The sequence below is a fragment of the Rhinatrema bivittatum genome, chromosome 1 (assembly GCF_901001135.1).
Source record: "Rhinatrema bivittatum chromosome 1, aRhiBiv1.1, whole genome shotgun sequence".
Taxonomy (NCBI): Eukaryota; Metazoa; Chordata; class Amphibia; order Gymnophiona; family Rhinatrematidae; genus Rhinatrema; species Rhinatrema bivittatum.
In genome coordinates this window covers 341482670-341501791 of record NC_042615.1, presented here as the reverse complement: position 1 = coordinate 341501791, position 19122 = coordinate 341482670, and the positions used below count along the sequence as shown (strand labels likewise).

The 19122-nt window shown below is 44.2% G+C and overlaps 1 protein-coding gene across 12 annotated transcripts in view; it reads left to right on the top strand.

Annotated features, from left to right (window-relative positions):
* Positions 1-19122, top strand: part of SEC31A (SEC31 homolog A, COPII coat complex component) — a 236320-nt gene that overhangs the window by 181549 nt on the left and 35649 nt on the right. For 7 of the 12 annotated variants that reach the window (XM_029598987.1, XM_029599022.1, XM_029599015.1 and 4 more), the window contains 3 exons: positions 1160-1218; positions 16557-16832; positions 18622-18741. In XM_029598987.1, coding sequence (XP_029454847.1) covers positions 1160-1218; positions 16557-16832; positions 18622-18741 — 455 coding nt within the window. Of the gene's footprint in view, positions 1-1159; positions 1219-16554; positions 16833-18621; positions 18742-19122 lie in introns of those variants that run through there. The other 5 variants (XM_029599073.1, XM_029599065.1, XM_029599055.1 and 2 more) reach the window with 1 other exon arrangement.

Here is a 19122-nt window from a genome sequence, read left to right as displayed (position 1 = left end):
GTTCTGGTTTCTTTAATGCTGAATATTGAAGATAAATAAAATTATGTATTTCATCTGTATATGAGCTACAAGATTGGCATCAGCAACTTGTAAGTCCTAAGTGTGCCGGTGCTACTAGGTCTTATAACCTGGAGAAGATAAAAATAGGAAAGCATTCTGCAATGCTTTTATTTTTACAGCCATCAGTAATTCTGCCTTTAAAGAGGAATCTTAATTTAGTTGCTAACTTATTTCATTCCATAATAGCCTAAGAATTTTTGAAGCAAGTTCTTAAACTAATATAGTGCTTTTCCTAAACTAGTATAGTTTATTAATAAATGTTATAAAACTAGAGGAATGAGAAGCTAGTTGAATGACTCAGCCATAATACTAACTCTTCTGTAGAGGAGATTTGTGTTTGAGCCCTGTGGAAGGGTTTCTGCTTCAGGTGCTGGTCTTTTTATGATTTGTTTTAATTGAGTTTTACATTGATAAATCTCATATAGAGTATATAGTATATTCAACAAAATCAAATTAATCATGAGATTCTAGCTAGAGAAAATGAAAGACAACAAAAACAAGCAAGCAAATTAAAAAAAAACAAAAATCCAATAGAATAAAGCAGAAAGTATAATGAAGATAGCCAGAGAGTCCAGGGCTGGTTTTGTCACAGTTCATGATAGGAAAGAGGGGCCCACACCTCTGATAACTGAATAGAGTTACAGACTGTTGTCTCATCTCCAGGATGTTGCTGTGCTCTCTGGGGAAAATTCTCTAAAGTGTGCTCACAAAAAAATTCAATAGTTGTTGCCTTCAAACTTCTTACTGACTGATCCAAATGAAGGCTGTAAAGAGCTGCGGAAGAGACTGGGAAAGATAGAGGGAAACAGACTTAAAAAAACAAAATGGACAGATAAGTGGAGTTGCATATTGCTTATATGAGGAATCTGTGTACCTGCCAAGCGAACACCCTCGTGCTGTTCCAGCATCACACACTTGCACTAGTGTTGGAGTGCAACCTTAGCTATTGAGCTGCTAGCTTACCACAGCACTGGATGGATGCCTTATTGGTGCAGCATGTCTGAATGCTGTCAGAACATATTTCAGAACATATTTTATTCGCTTCCAAGTGAATGCAAATTTTGGTTCAGAAATTTTCTGAAGTTTGTTTTTGTTACAGGACCTCAGAACGGTTGGAATGATCCTCCTGCCCTGAGTGGTGGTTCAAAGAAAAAAAAGGTAAAAGATCAGTTAACACCCATTCACCCAACATTTAGGTATTTCTTTTATTTGCCTCCACCAGCTCTTGGACCCAGATTTATTTATTTTTGCTGACAGCTGACATAAGTCTAAGGCCAAACACTGCCGCATACCTGCAGCTCTCATTACTTCCTATGGTAATAATTTTGACACACTTAAAATTTGATTATTCTTGTGCAAAAATGCAACTAGCATGAACAAACCCTTTCTTTTATTATGTCAGGTAACACCCCCAAAAAGAATTTATTTCCTGGCGTGTAGCCAGATGGACTCAGAACGAATGGGTATAGTATGCTCGTGTTAGCAGTTGGAGACGGATCTGACGTCAGCACGGGTATATATACCCCCACAGAAAGCGTAGCAACTTAGTAATTTCCGTCTCCAAAGCAGTTTGGAGTGCCTGCACGCTCGCTGAGCGTGTTTTCCAAATCTACTTTCTACATTCTACTTTCTTTCAACTAAATCTTCTACAGCATCGAGCCCTGCACTCCTGCGGTGATACCCTAAGGTCCCTCCCCCAGTAGAGTTTCCCTGGGTAATTTCCGTGATCTCCCGGAGGTTTAAGCCCTCGGTCCGGTGGCCGATTCGCGGCAGGGACGTAGCCCCTGGGCAAGGTTCGGGTGAGGCATACGAGGCGCCTCGGTCCCGGCGTGGACGAGGCAGCGGGTGCATATCCTCAAACGCGGCGGTGAAGGTACTTGCCCTCTCCCCCCGCAGCCGGAGACCGCCCGGGTTCCAGCCGGGAAGCGCCGAGGATCAGGTAAGGCGTACATCTCTTACTTCTGGTCTCCGAGGAACAGAGGATCGGTGGCGTGGCACGCCGTGGAGGGCGCCATTTTGTGGGCCTTGTTCAGGTATTGAGCGCCCGTAATAGGCGCAGCTCTATGACTAAGCGCATATTATATTCCTTATTGTGCGTATATTGCCTTATTATTGAGAGCATATTGCATACCATTGAGCGTGTATTGCTAACCACTTCTTGCTGAGAGCCTATTGAATGCCATTTGAGCGTGTATTGCTAACCGCTTATTGCTGAGAGCCTATTGAATGTCATTGAGCGTGTATTGCTAACCGCTTATTGCTGAGAGCCTATTGAATGCCATTGAGCGTGTATTGCTAACCGCTTATTGCTGAGAGCCTATTGAATGCCATTAAGCGTGCATTGCTAACCGCTTATTGCTGAGAGCCTATTGAATGCCATTGAGCGTGTATTGCTAACCGCATATTGCTGAGAGCATATTGCATATGGCTGAGCGCTTGTTGTCTATATTGCTGCCGCATATTATTATTATTCTTCAGCGCCTGTTCTATTAAGCGTATATAGCTGCCGCTTATTATTATTATTATTGAGCGCCTGTTGTATTACGCGCATATTGCTGCCGCATATTATTATTGTGCGCCTGTTGTGCTAAGCGCATATTGCTGCCGCTTTTCATTAAGCGCATACTTTTCAATGGAACAGAACGCCTCAGCGTCTTCAGCAGCGCCGCCTGCCTCCGGCATTAAAGCCCTCGGCCTCTGCTCTGCATGCCAGCTTCGAGCCACGCACAGTGAAGAGCCAGACTCCCTATGTGCCCAATGTGAGGAGGCCGTGGGACCCTCGGGCCAGGACCAGTCTCAGCCACGGTTTGCTGACAGTTCCCCAGGGGCTACCCCGGATTTAGCGGTCAGTCTCGACCAATCGGAAATCCCGGGGAATCTTGTACCCCGGCGATTAGAGGCTGCTTCAATTTCCTGGGTGGATCTTTTTAAGGGGATTCATGCCTTTGTACAGATGCAAACGGCTTCACGTCCAGGCCCTGCAGTTCCTGCTGTTCCTGCTGTTTCTGCGGTTCCTGCGGTGGCTGCAACTGCAGCGGCTGCTGCGGTGGCGGCTCCTGCGGATCCTGTTCCTGGACCCTCACGCCCTTATCGTGAGCGGGACCTTCCGCCGCTGGACAGTCCAGATCAGTCGGACCAGGAGGTTTCACTGGACGAGTCCGAACTCCCGGACGAGGGGGAGCTTCCCCCAGGGATTGAGCCATATCGAACCATGAGGCGGTTCTTCATCAAGGAGGATCTCTCCGACCTGGTGTCTCAGTGTCTGGCGGAGTTGGATATTACAGGTCCCAGCGCTACGGTACCCTCTGCGCAGAACCCCCTGCTGGAAGGTCTTCGTCCTACAGCCCGCCATTTTCCATTCTTGCAAGCGGCACAACGACTGATAGATTTAGAATGGGCGGCACCAGAGGCTTCCTTCAAAGGGGGCCGGGCCCTGACTGGCATGTACCCATTGGCACCGGCTATCAGGACCTACTGGCGTGCCCTCAGGTGGACGCCTTGATTAGCGCTGTAGTCAAGCGCACTACCATTCCAGTTGAAGGGGGGACGGCCCTCAAAGAGCCTCATGACCGGCGACTGGACGCCATTCTGAAACAGACCTTTGAGGTGGCAGCTCTATCTTTGCGGATCGCAACCTGCTGCACTGTGGTGACGCGTGCCTGTTTGTCACAGGTCAGGAACAACGCTCCAGCAGCTGACATGGAGTCAGCTCTCTCGTTCCTCACGGATGCTGCATCAGACCTAGTCCGAACAACAGCCAAGGGGATCTCATCCTCCGTAGCTGCCAGGAGGCAGCTCTGGATCCGGAAATGGTCAGCCGATGCGCCTTCAAAGACATGCCTCACCAGATTGCCCTTTAAGGGCTCTTTCCTGTTTGGCAGCGACCTGGATAAACTGGCCAGTACAAGGGGCGCCTCTCCAGTGCCTAGACTGCCGGAAGATCGGTTCAGAAGGAGCCAGCGCGCTTTTCCAAGGCCCTCCAGGGGCAGGAGTTCACAGCGCTTCATTCCTTACAGGAGTCGCTACCAGGCGCCGCGTCCTCAGGCCATGAATCAGTCCTTTCGGACCAAGCAGCGCAAGAGGGGAGCAGGCCCGGGCTCAGGTCCTGGCCGCACCCCACAATGAGAATCCGCCGATCCATCTGGGGGACGGAGCCATAGGGGGCAGGTTAACCCTCTTCTACCCCAGATGGGTCGAGATTACGTCGGACCAGTGGGTCCTCGCCATCATCCGAGAGGGGTATTATCTGGACTTTCATCACCTCCCTCCGGACAAGTTTGTGGAATCTTCCTGTCCCACACACAAGAAGGCAGCATTGGAAGCTACCCTGGCGAGGCTCCTGTCCTTGAAAGCCATCATCCCAGTACCTGCCTGGGAAGTGAATTCTGGACACTATTCCATTTATTTCATGGTACCCAAGAAAGGGGGCACCTTTCGGCCTGTACTGGACCTCAAGTCAGTCAATCGATACTTAAGGGTCCCGAGGTTTCGCATGGAAACTCTGCGCTCCGTCAAGAGTGCAGTTCAGCCAGGAGAATTCCTCACAGCCTTAGACTTAAAGGAAGCCTACCTGCATATCCCGATCCATCCGGATCATCAGCGTTACCTACGCTTCAAGGTTCTAGGACGCCACTTCCAATTCCGGGCTCTGCCCTTCAGGTTGGCCACGTCACCGCGGACCTTCACCAAGGTGGTCGTGGTAGCAGCGGCACTCAGAAGGGAAGGAATTCTGGTCCATCCCTACCTAGACGACTGGCTGATCAGGGCGAAATCTCGAGAGGAGAGCCATCTGACAACCGACAGAGTGATCGCCCTTCTGGAAAGCGTGGGCTGGGTAATCAACCTCTGCAAGAGTTGCCTACAGCCTTCCCAGTCACTGGAATACCTGGGAGTACAGTTCGACACCCAGGCAGACACAGTCAGTCTCACTACCAAGAGAAGGTTAAAACTCCAGACGCGTATCCAGTACTTGATGGGAGCCAGTCGGCCCATAGCTTGGGATTATCTGCAGGTTCTCGGTCTCATGGCATCCACCCTGGAAGTGGTGCCTTGGGCAAGGGCCCATATGAGACCTCTACAACACTCCCTGCTCTCTCGCTGGAGCCCTCGTCTACGGAACTATTCCATGCACCTACCTCTGCCTGCCAGAATCCGGATACAGTTACGGTGGTGGCTGCAGTCCGACCATATGAGCAAGGGGTCGAGGATGTCCTCCCCCACGTGGACTCTGCTCACCACAGATGCCAGCCTGAGCGGCTGGGGAGCACACTGCGAAGGACTCACTGCACAAGGGCGGTGGCACAGAGAAGAGTCAGCGTGGAACATCAACCGTCTAGAGGCTCAGGCAGTCCGATTGGCATGCCTTCGATTTGCTCACAAACTGAAGAACAGAGCAGTCAGAGTGATGTCCGACAACGCCACCACGGTGGCATACATCAACCGTCAGGGCGGAACCAGAAGCCGACAAGTATCTCTGGAGATCGCCCCACTGATGGCTTGGGCAGAGGCGAATCTTCAGGACATCTCCGCCGTCCACATTGCCGGGAAGGACAACACCACGGCAGACTTCCTCAGCAGAAAAAGCCTAAATCCGGGAGAGTGGCAGCTGTCACCCACAGCCTTCCAGATGATTGTGGATCACTGGGGGATTCCGGACATGGATTTACTGGCGGACAAGTCCAGTGCTCAAGTATCCAGATACTTCAGCCGCAAGCGCGACCCGTTCTCACACGAAATTGATGCCCTGGTTCAGCCATGGCCTCCAGGGCCTCTGCTATACGCCTTTCCTCCGTGGCCTCTACTGGGCGCCATCATCCACAAGATTCAGAAACACCGGGGCCTAGTTCTTCTAGTGGCACCAGACTGGCCAAGAAGACCCTGGTACGCAGACATGAGAAGACTACTGGCAGGGGAGCCTCTTCCCCTGCCTCCTCTCCGGGACCTTCTACGTCAAGGTCCCATCCTCCACGAGGATCCAGCTCAATTCTCTCTTACGGTCTGGCCATTGAGAGGGCTAGACTGAAGAAAAGAGGTTATTCGGAGCCAGTGATAGATACACACCTCCGAGCTCGTAAGTTTTCCACATCCCTCACCTACGTAAGGATCTGGAGAGTATTTGAAGCATGGTGCGACACTCATGGCACCAATCCACATGCGACCACAAACCCTATTGTGTTGGATTTCCTGCAGGATGGACTTCAGAAGGGTCTCTCCCTCAGCTTCATCAAGGTTCAGGTGGCTGCGCTGTCTTGCTATGGTCCCAGGAGGGATGGCAAGCCCATCTCCAAGCACCCAGATGTTTCTCGCTTCCTGCAAGGAGTCAAGCATATTCGTCCGCCACTGAAGTGGCCAGTGCCCTTATGGAACCTCAATCTTGTTTTGGATTTCCTCGAGGGATCCACCTTCAGACCCCTTCGGGGCCTGTCTCTCCGTTCTCTAACCTTGAAGATGGTGTTCTTGCTGGCTGTATGTTCAGCACGCCGCATCTCAGAGCTACAAGCACTGTCCTGTCGTGATCCATTTCTCAGTATCACTCCTGAGGCTATCCATCTTCGTACGGTTCCCTCCTTTCTACCTAAAGTGGTTTCACAGTTTCATCTTAACCAAACCATATCCTTGCCTACCACGGCAGGTTTGAAGAAATTTGAAGAAGGGCGTTTATTGCGCCATCTCGACATTGGCAGATTGCTGCCCAGATATCTGGAAGTGACACAAGAACTACGAAAGACGGACCATCTGTTCGTCCTGCACAGCAGGAAGAAGCAAGGTGAAGCGGCCTCGCGGCCCACCATCGCTCGCTGGATTAAAGAAGTTATCAGAGCATCTTACGTGAAGGCCGGGAAGTCTCCGCCTCTACAAGTCAAGGCTCATTCTACCAGAGCACAAGCAGCATCCTGGGCAGAATCCAGGATGCTGTCGCCTGCAGAAATATGTAAAGCGGCGACATGGTCCTCCCTCCATACCTTCTCCAGATTCTACCGTCTGGATGTCCAGGCCAGGGAGGACTCAGCATTTGCGAGGGCGGTACTACATGGTGCCCAGGCTGGGAGTAAAGCTTTTGTACATCCCATTCGTTCTGAGTCCATCTGGCTACACGCCAGGAAATGTTGAGATTACTTACCTGATAATCTCCTTTTCCTTAGTGTAGACAGATGGACTCAGCATCCCGCCCAGTTGCCTGTGTACATGGGTTTCACCGATTCAAGGTAAGCCATGTCATCCGTTTCCATAAGAGCGTACACTCTACCAGGTGTCAACGCCTTCCGGTTGGGAATGCTGGCGGTCTCCAGCTACTATCAATCGGTCAGGGGAATCCTGTTTCACTTTTCACTGAGCGTCAGTACACACATCCATAACAGCTTTTGCAAGGAAGATTACTAAGTTGCTACGCTTCCTGTGGGGGTATATATACCCGTGCTGACGTCAGATCCGTCTCCAACTGCTAACACGAGCATACTATACCCATTCGTTCTGAGTCCATCTGTCTACACTAAGGAAAAGGAGATTATCAGGTAAGTAATCTCAACATTAGCCTTCCCTTTTTAACAAGGTCTGAAGTTTCCCATACAAAAACCACTTTTAAAAATTCAGTGCCTCTTTTCTCCATCAACAAGCAGGAGAATCAGCTTCACAGGTCGATAATATCATCCAGTGGTGCTAAATGTGAAAACATCTAATAATGCCTCTTAGAAGGCTTTTCTGGGTATGCATGGGATTTCCTGTGCAGTTGCCACCACTGTCATGCAAGTGTTTTCAGTCTCCTCTTGTCTGCTTGAGAAGTCAGATATGTGGTCTCTAGTTCTGGTCATTGATTTCCCAGCAGGGTTTTGGGGTTTTTTTCACAGTTTTTTACATAAAGATTTTTCTGATTTGCCTCATGGACATCTTTGGTCATCCCTCTTACCCCTAGATTCATTATTTTGCTATAAAATTTGCAGGCCTAATGTCCACGATAAGATCGCTCCAAGGGCGATCCGGGTAATTATAGACCAGTGAGCCTGACTTCAGTGCCGGGAAAAATAGTGGAAACTATTCTCAAGATCAAAATTGTAGAGCATATAGAAAGACATGATTTAATGGGACACAGTCAACATGGATTTACCCAAGGGAAGTCTTGCCTAACAAATCTGCTTCATTTTTTTGAAGGGGTTAATAAACATGTGGATAAAGGTGAACCGGTAGATGTAGTGTATTTGGATTTTCAGAAGGCGTTTGACAGGCTTCTACGAAAACTAAAAAGTCATGGGATAGGAGGCGATGTCCTTTCGTGGATTACAAACTGGTTAAAAGACAGGAAACAGAGAGTAGGATTAAATGGTCAATATTCTCAGTGGAAAAGGGTAAACAGTGGAGTACCTCAGGGATCTGTATTGGGACCGGTGCTTTTCAATATATATATAAATGATCTGGAAAGGAATACGACGAGTGAGGTTATCAAATTTGCGGATGATACAAAATTATTCAGAGTAGTTAAATCACAGGCAGACTGTGATACATTACAGGAGGACCTTGCAAGACTGGAAGATTGGGCATCCAAATGGCAGATGAAATTTAATGTGGACAAGTGCAAGGTGATGCACATAGGGAAAAATAACCCTTGCTGTAGTTACACGATGTTAGGTTCCATGTTAGGAGCTACCACCCAGGAAAAAGATCTAGGCATCATAGTGGATAATACTTTAAAATCGTCGGCTCAGTGTGCTGCAGCAGTCAAAAAAGCAAATAGAATGTTAGGAATTATTAGGAAGGGAATGGTTAATAGAACGGAAAATGTCATAATGCCTCTGTATCGCTCCATGGTGAGACCGCACCTTGAATACTGTGTACAATTCTGGTCGCCGCATCTCAAAAAAGATATAGTTGCGATGGAGAAGGTACAGAGAAGGGCAACCAAAATGATAAAGGGGATGGAACAGCTCCCCTATGAGGAAAGGCTGAAGAGGTTAGGGCTGTTCAGCTTGGAGAAGAGACGGCTGAGGGGGGATATGATATAGAGGTCTTTAAGATCATGAGAGGTCTTGAACAAGTAGATGTGACTCGGTTATTTACACTTTCGAATAATAGAAGGACTAGGGGGCATTCCATGAAGTTAGCAAGTAACACATTTAAGACTAATCGGAGAAAATTCTTTCTTACTCAACGCACAATAAAGCTCTGGAATTTGTTGCCAGAGAAGGTAGTGGGTGCAGTTAGTGTAGCTGGGTTCAAAAAAGGTTTGGATAAGTTCTTGGAGGAGAGAAGTCCATTAATGGCTGTTAATCAATTATACTTAGGGAATAGCCACTGCTATTAATTGCATCAGTAGCATGGGTTCTTCTTAGTGTTTGGGTAATTGCCAGGTTCTTGTGGCCTGGTTTTTGGCCTCTGTTGAAACAGGATGCTGGGCTTGATGGACCCTTGGTCTGTCCCAGCATGGCAATTTCTTATGTTCTTATGTTCTAGTTGAGAGAGAGAGTGCGAGCCTCAGTATTAGGCAACTGGGTCAGTTTACTATTTATATCACTGTTATGGATGGACCTTTAAATTTGGGGTGAGGTGCTGTCGTACCTTTGTGTACGAACAGCACAGTAGATGTGAAAATTGGGTGTACAAATCTACTTTCCTTTCAACTCGCAGCACTTCGAATGACACTCAATTTTCACAGGTGTCTGCTGTGCTGTGGTTGTACATGTGATGGTGTATCTTAAGCTGCGTTAAGCTATTATAGCAAAATTATGAATGACCCTGTTAGTTTCTTAGCAGGATTTTTGACATTTCTTAACTTTTTCCCTTTTCAATGTCGGTATTGCTGCTCCAGAATTTTTTGCAGGATCTTTTTTTTTTCCTCACCATGTCAAGTGGGTACCCCTCATGCAATTGAGCGTCATGTCCCTAGTTTATTTATTTATTGTGTTTATATACTTCTGTTCTGTAGTCAATCACAACAGTTTACTGTGGCAAGTACAAAAAATCGGGTAAGAGCAAGTAAATAACATCATTAATAAAACAATCAGATAAATGTATTACATTAAAGTAAAAAAAAAAAATAGATTAAAATACATTAAAACTACATAATTAAAATAGGATAAAATTAAATTGCATAAAATTAAAAGAAAAAAGGCCTCAGTTAATAAAAGTCAAATAAAAGAAAGATAGATGGCCTCAATTAAGATTCCAGTTTCAAACGCATTGTGCCAGTCAATATAGAAAGCCTTATTTTAACCATCAGTCTCATAAGCTAACTTAAAAAGTCATGTCTTCAATCCTTTCTTAAAAAAAGAAAAGTCTTTTTGCAACCTTAATTCCTCAGGCAGTGAGTTCCACAGTTAGGAACAGCAATTGAAATGGCTCTCACTCTTACTTCGCTCAAGTGAGCAGTTCGAACTGAGGGAACTGTCAACAAGCCTTTGTTTGTGGATTGTAAATTCCGTTGGGAGTATGTAGATGAATGGCAGCATTAAGCCATTCAACCTTTATTGTACAGAGATTTATGTATTTAACATAAAACTTTGTAGTAGATCCTAGATTTTATTGGTAACCAATGTAGTACGATCAAAGTAGGAGTGATATGGTCATATTTTCTTCCACCGGTTAAAACTCTTGCTGTGTCATTTTGGAGTAATTGGAATGGTCTCAGAGTACTTGCTGGGAGACCCATTAATATAGAGCATTGTAATAATCTAAATTAGAGAAAATTAATGTTTGTAGACACAGCTCAAAAATCAGTATGATCAGTATAATCGTTTTATTTTATGTAATTTACTATAGCCTTCTCTAATTCTAAGGTTAATGTGCTTTTTCATATTGAGGTCAGAATCAGTTAATACTCCAAGGTCTCTGGCATAGATGGGAGACTCAGTTTGTGTTGGACCAAATTTAAAAGAAAATAGGTATGTTCAAAGAGACTTTTCTGTTTAGCAATAAAAATTCAGATATTTTGGTATTCAATATTAATTTCAAATGGGATAAAAGTTGCTAAATTGCAAGCAACTATATTTCAGTGAGTGACATGGGTTTTTTTTCCTATTGATTCATTAATTGGGATCAGTAATTGGACATCATCTGCATAAATATAATAAATAATACCCAGTCCTGATAATAGGTTACAAAGAGGTAGCAAGTAGACATTAAAAAGGGTAGCAGATAAGGATGAGCCCTGTGGCACCCCAGAGAACAGATCACTTTTTTAAGATATAGAGCTACCAAGCATGTCCTGAAACAAACGATCCTTGAGGTAGTTGGTAAACCATTGAATGGTCTTACCACATAGTCCAGTTTCAGATAGCCTTTGAATCATAAACTGGTGGTCAATGGAATCAAAAGCAGCTGATAAATCCAATAAAAATCAATAAATATGATTGACCGTTATCAAAACCTCTTAAAATAGTTGTGGCATCTGCAATAAGATGTTACTTCAGACCATCAAGATACAAGCTGCTAGACATCTTCAGAATGACCTCAAAGTCTGATGCAACTCCAGTGGTACCAGCATCAAATGACTTAGGAGCTGCACATTCAAGGGCTTGATCAACTTACTCAAAGCAGAGACCCAGAAGCAGAGAGCAGTATTGCTTTCACCACTTAAGGAGAAGAATTCCCCTGCGTTGAGTTCAGCCTGAAAGGGACATGACATCAAAAGATTTTGCCATAACTTTTGGGGCATACAGACTTTGACTGCGAGCTTCAGGCCTCGAAGAGGATGTACATGACAGTTTACTTTCTGTAAAGCTGCATCAGATATCAGACAATCAGAGTACTTATAATAAGAGACAGCTGATTAAAACAAGCATGAGTTAAAGGTCAAAGAATACACTGAGATACAAATCAGCATTTAGGCAATTGCATTAAATTTATATATCCAGTGTTGTTCAAGATGTAAGAGTTTTAAATCAGAATCACCACCTCGCCAGTCTATAACTAATTGATCAGTAACACAAAAGTGGAGATCTTCAAAAGAGTGCACATATTCGTCACAATGTCCAACTAAAGGTGTAGTGGCATGATGGAGATTTAAACTAAAGTGATGTCTTTAATCATTCTAGTTTTAATCATCATCTTGATTTTTTTCCCATGTAATATTTAGTGCATGGACATTCAATAATAAGGATAATTCCTGTAGATAGACCAGCGGTAGAATGTTGCAAAAAAATGGTAAAAATTAGCTGATGAAATAAAAAGAGGATACTTTCATAGAAACATGACAAACAGAGCAGCTACCGCAGTGTCGATGTGACTTAACTGTAATATCTTGATTTGAAAATCGCTGATTATGAAAATCAGAATGAACCAGATGATCATGCAAGTTATTGCCTGTATTGTAAGCAAAACATAGAGGATCTTTGAAGATGTCATTTCTTTGACCTTTAACTCATGCTTTTTGTTTTAATCAGCTCTCTGACATTGTAAATACTCTGATCATCCGACATTTCCTGATGTTATCAGCTGTTCTGTAAATGCAGCTTTTTGAAGAAGCTCTCCTGTCTAGGGTCTCCATCTCATGGTGATCTAAAAATCAAAAAAATATTTCTCACTCAAGGTGGATGAATAAGATAACTAGATGGCCCCTGATGTGTTTCTGAGGGCACACAGACAGGCTTGCTGACACTTCGATATAATTTGGGATATGTTTGATAGTCTGCTTTGTTTAAAACAAAAAAAAGTCTTTTTTCTTTGACTTTCCTTTTAAAACCATTTTGGCCTACCTTAATGCATAATTATCCTAAACAACATATACATTGTCTCTAGTTTGACAATTGACTCATTGCATCCAGGGACCGAGCATTTTCAACAGCAGCCCCAGCTATCTGGAACAACCTCCCTGCTGAACTCAGGTTGGAACCTTGCCTGCTAACTTTTAAAAAAAAAACTCAAAACGTGGTTGTTCCGCCTAGCCTTCCCAGAACCCTGGGATACACATTAGACTTTATCTACTCACGAACAATTATACCTCCCCTCATCTGATTCCTGGACAGCATGGATACCAACTCTAACATGTGGACTAATTCTATTCTGAACTATCTCTAGTCCGGAATTTGTTATTTCTCTTTTCTTTACTTAACTTTATCTCTTTTCTTCCAGCTACCTAAGCTTCCAAGTTCACGGTCCTCGTTTAATGTAACTTTGTCTCTTCCTTTACCTAATTATTTTTATCCCTGTTCGATGTAAACCGTCCTGATATGGTATTTAACCATGAAGGTCGGTATAGAAAAATGTTAAATAAATAAATAGTTTTACTTGCATTCACAGCCTTACTCTCTCTCTCTTATGCTTCACATAATCACACTCACCACTTTGTACATTTATACAAACCCTTTATAGAGAAGTTTCAGAAAGATCGAACTGGTTAATGAGAGTTAGTCAGATTTCCCAGGGTAAAAAATCCCTTTCTAAGGAGCTAAATATAGCTGCTTGGTTTCAGTAGGCATCTGTTTATTTATTTTATTTAAAAACTTTTCTATATCGTCATTAAGTTAGATACCATCACAACGGTTTACAATAAGGCACAAACATTAATGATGGAAAAATAATGAATTATATCCACTAAACAGGTGCCATCCATAGGGGTGGATTTATCAAAATGCGGTACGTACCGCATGCGATAGCAAAAGGGGCGTGGTGTATGCTAATGGACCGCATCGCAAATGGCGAAGGTACTCACCGCATGGTCCCGGCTGCTATCGCAGAGCCTAACGCATCTGAAAGAGGTGTTGTTAAAATTGGCGTTATGGCTCTGCGATACCTCTTCGCAGGCAGGCTAACCCAGCCCACTCTCCGCCCAGGTTTTGAATTTGCATCCCCTCTCCGCCCCTACTCCTCCCAGTTTTTGCATTTGCATCGCACCATACGATATGGTGCGATCGCATGCGGTAAACACGTCTTCGCATGCGTTAAAGGCCTATCGCATGCGAAAACGGGGCTTTTTCGCATGCGATAGGCATTTTGATAAATGACCCCCATAGTTTGTTATAATTACTTATAGGTGGGTGTGATATATCATATTTAGCCGTTCTAAATGCAGGTGTTTCCGGAGGTGTAACTTGGGGCAAAATGATGCTTTTATATTGAATATTCCAGTGTACATGCATAGCTCCCCCCCAGTTAACCCATACCACAGGTAAAGCAGAAGCAAAGTACACGAGTACTTTTGTACCCATATAAGTGGTAGCAAATTTTCAAACTAACATGGGTAGTTTCTCTTTGAAAATTCCTAAAATGGGTAGCATAGTACCTCTTGTTTTGCCACTTGACATCTTAGTAAAAATGGCCCCTTTATTTATGCTTATACACATTACATCGTCTCATGTGAACCACATAATATTAAGACACAGTTTCTTGCCATATTGCTGTGCTACATTGTCAAGCAGTATTTATTGAGGGGTAGATGTAAAACATGGCACGCAATTTTATAACATGCACGCATGTTATAAAATGCCAGGCTGGCGCGTGCAAGGGGGGTAGAGGCGTCCAAATACGCGCGGCGATGCATCGGGGCCTTCCCCAATCCGCTCCAGTTAAGGAGCGGACTGGGAGGGAACTTCCCAACCCCCTAGCCTGACCTCCCTTCCCTTTCCCCTATCCTGTCCTCCCCCTATCATGATCCTAAATCCCCCCCCCCCCCCCCCCCAAATCATTGTCCTACCTTTTACTCCTGCTTCTGAGCAGGAGCAAGTTGCGCGCGCCAGCACAGCGGCAAATGGCCGCTGTGCCTCTAGCCCCGCACCTTTCGCTTACCCCAGGACTCACACGCATCCTGGGAGTTTACGTGCATGGCCGGGCCCTTTGAAAATGGGCCCTGCGTGTGTACCCCCGGGATTTACGTGCGTAACCTTTGAAAATCCGGCCCTTAGTCTTACCATTCCTCCAGTCCAATAGTATCGTATTTAGAGCAGTGGGCTGAGACCTAAGGAAGCCAGGGTTCAAATCATACTTCTCCCGTTCACACTTCTGACCTTGAGCAAGTCACTTCATCCTCTTCATCTTCTTCAGGTACAGCCTTAGGACCTGATTCACTAAGGGTTTTTCCCATAGACACTAAATAGAAGAAAAGCCTTAATGAATCTGGCCCTTAGATTGTAAGCCTTCCAGGGCAGGGAAATACATACTGTAGCTGAATGTTAGTCACCTTGAGCTTGGTTTGGAAAAGCAAGTAATTAAATCTAAAAAGCTAAATCCACTAGTAGCACTAGTTCATTATACCCCTATATAAGGTAGAACTCACTATGAGTACATGAACAGTTGTCATCCTTGGCATAGTGTTGCTGATTAGCTGAGGAAGAGAACGAGTCCTTGTGCATAGTGTTCTGTTGGAAATGATGTGAATATTGTAACTCGTGCATTTGCAGATGATAATGGCAACTCCCTCTTGCTTCATGTGTTAACACTCACATGTTGGCTCAGAAGAGATCTTCAGTAGTGCCCCTCTGTCCCCTAGAGAGTCAGTTTTTTAAGGCATCTAGCCAGCTAAGAAAGGACTTAAATGGCTAGATTAAAGCCTTTGAAACTGACGCAACTGAGTGGTTAAATTTTGTCACCTAAGTTTCACTGTGAAGTTACATTTAGCTAGCCTGGGTATGTCCAGATGAGAAAGTTAGACAGCCACATCTAGGTGCAACAATAGCAGGCCTAAATCTGGCTAGCTGGCCGCCCTCCCTCCTGACTGTAATTTATAGCCTGATCTCTTCTCCCTCCCTTCTGACTGTATTTCTTTTAAAGGCCCTGGGGCCTGACCCCTTTGTCATTAAAAAAAAGGACTTGCAATAGAATCCCTCCTACCATCATTGTAATTTTTTAAAAAATGTCCCTCTAACCTGTTCTCTCCCTCCCTCACTGTCATTTTTATTTTTAATGACCCTGCAGCCACATTTCTTTCAACAATCCTCTAGTTATTGCTTAAAAAAACAAACAAAAAAAAAAACAACCCCATGGCTTGTTCTCATTTCACTTTCAAGTAAGTTTGCTAAATCTAACCGGTCAGATTGTCAGACTAGAATTTTCAGCTGAAAATCCATCCTTAGTTGGTTAGATTCAGCTGAAAACTCACCTAAAGATAACAGACTAAATTTAGACTGCTACATTGTGTGCTGAGTAGTTTGAAAATTCACCCGTAGCGCAGTTATTGGCCAAATGTTTGGTCTCTTGGAAAACTGTTACCACTTGAATTACATTGCCAAAGTGTACAAGGTGCATGAAACCCCTGTGTGTGTATTTCTATTTTGGCTTTCAGCATACACCAGACTTTTTTCCCAAGTCCTGCATAACTTTTTTTTTTCTTATTGTGTTATTTGCACAATAAAGTGTGCTCATTTTGCTTCCTTCACCGACTTCCAAATGTTAGTGATGTCAGAAGAACTGCTCTGCATAAGTTAGGAGATAGTAAGGTTAAATAATAGAGGAATAAATATCTAGTTAGCTGCAGACAATATGTTCAGCACACACAATCTTATCAGATTTTTCTGTCACGGAATATTTTGGATTTATGGAAACAGCATGTTAATAGTTGCTAATTTGTCTCTTCACAGAATCAGGATGGTTACATGCGCCCTGTTCCCATCACATCTCCAATAATGACCCCCCTGGCAGATCCTCAGTCACAGATTCAGAAACCACCCACCTCCGCACCAGCCCCAGTGCCACCAACTTTCCAGCCATCCCACCATCCTTCTGCACAGCCAGGACTTCAGAGCCCTTTCCAGACAATATCGCAGCCACTAGCACAGCCATCGATCATGGTACCTGCTGTCTCAAAGCCTAGCACGGAGGGGGCACCAGGAGCCCCAACTGGAAATATCATACAGGTTACAAATATTTTATTTTTGAGCTATGGGTGGGCAGTGGCCATCTGAGCACATGGTGGCATCTGAATAATACATGTCTGCATCCTCCAGTCCCTGAGGACTTGAGCGAGGTGTGTAGTTTTCTATGATCCTTTCTTGTCTGCCATGTTTCTACCTATGTTACCTCTGCTTCCCTCTTTGTACTGCAGCTGTACATATGCTCTCTGTAGATTGTCACCTGCATTGCAGGATAAGCACCATTCTATGAAACTTCAGTGCTGCAGAGCCAAATACGAGGGGATGGTGGAAAGCAGTGCAGACTACCCCCTAGAGCTAGAAAAAAAGAGTGACGCTGGTGTAACTGTAATTTTCTTCAAGGAGGCAAAGTCATAAGTCTAAATGGACTTCCCAAAGTGCACACCTTTCTCTGAAGTCAGCAAATCACCAGTCATACGTGTGAGTGACGTCATTGTTACTTGGTGCTGATCGGACATTTCCAAAGCTTTCCATAAATTAGTAATGTTTAATAAGATGTATTTATGACATGTTTTATCACAAGTGGTGTCCAGAATGTGGCAGAAGTAGTAACATATTACTATATCTATCATAAAATAACATATTACATGGAAAGCATCTTGAGCATGTACGGTTGTTCCATAGAGTAAAGTACCTCACTTGGTCGTCTTTTTTTTTTTTTTCTTCACATGATTGAATCTTAATCAATAGCAGTTCTCTTGTTAACTCCTTGACTGAGGTTTTCTGTGCCTTTTGACTGCTTTTCAGTTATCAGTGTACTTCATGAGGGTTTTTTTGTACTTCTTAGTTTCTTAGGGCTGTATTATTTTTTTGGTGGTTCCTGTCAGCTGGCTGGTTTAGACCCCTATAGGCCTCCCAGTGATGTTTTTTTCTGTTCCAGTCTTTTTTCAGCGCATTGCTTCCTTTTGATTTTACCTTGTAGATTTTTCTCACTATGCCCAAGAAGAAAGCCAGTGTCGTCAAGTTTTGCACCAAAAGCAGACAGAAAATATCTATTACTGATCATCAGTTTTGATACAGGTGTTTGGGGAAGGAACATGATTCCACCCTTTGTGGCATCCACTCAAGAATGTCACCAAGGGAAATCAGGTTTTGCAAGATGAAACTCCAGTCTTATCTTGAAGAGTTGAAGAGCAAATCCAGTGAAGTTTCTCTGAATGTGAAGTCAAAACTTAAAGGACCAAGAAGTTGTACTGTTCACTGGTGGCACTGAAGTGCAGACAGAGGTGCCAAAGCCAAAAGATTGCTCTCATCTCATGGACCTGTCTTGTTCTCCCAGCTCAGTGATGGTTGGGTGAAGACAAAAGGATAGGATAAAGACACCAGGCCCCTTCACATAGCTCAGAGATCAGAGAGATTATGGAGGCTGCTGTCTGAGCCCCGAGAATGGCTGTGCCTGTAGTGGTCTTCATCTTAATTGATCATGCTTCTCGCATTTTTCTCCATTACATAACCACATGCATAACTGGTGACTGCTGTCTTCAGAGAACACCTGTTACAGGTAAGCAGCTTCACTTTATTTGTTCCAGCGAAGACCTGTACAACCTCACATGCTCTATAATTGAAACTAGACTTGGAAGATTTTCTAAAAGTGCTTCTTCTACATTATTCTAAACTCCAGAAGTGCTTTTAAGGCAAACATCCTGTTCTTTAGACAAAGGCTGTTGTGCATCAAGTTCAACTATCTTTCTATTGGCTTTGTCAGCCTATGCAGCTTATTTGCATATTACATCCTGTAAAACCAGATTTTGATAAAAATAAATGTTTCTTGCAGCCTGCCCACTCACTAACAACAGAGAAGATCACCAAAAAACCAATTCCTGATGAGCATCTTATTCTTAAGACCACGTTTGAGGCTCTCATTCAGAGATGTCTGTCAACTGCTTCAGATCCGGTAGGCGTTGTTTCTCTACTTCAGAACAGATATCTTGGTGCAAGTAACATTTACATATGGAAAGATGACTTTTAGTTTTAAAGTGGGTTCCTACTAGTTTTAGTACAAAAATAAATACAAATTGGAAGGTCTGTTTTATGCCCTAAAGCCTTTGGATGAAGTTAGATCTGGATTAGATTTCCATCCTGGGCTCTGGTTCCCGAAATTGATCGAGGCTGGGAGGTGTTGCTGAAGTAGCACTCTTTGACATTGATGGAAAGGCTAAGCCAAGTATTGTTGCTAGATTTATATCAAGTATTTGTTTTCAAACTTATTGACCACTTCTCCCCAGATAAGCTACAAAAACGTTTGCTGAAAAAACATTAATACAATCAGAGACAC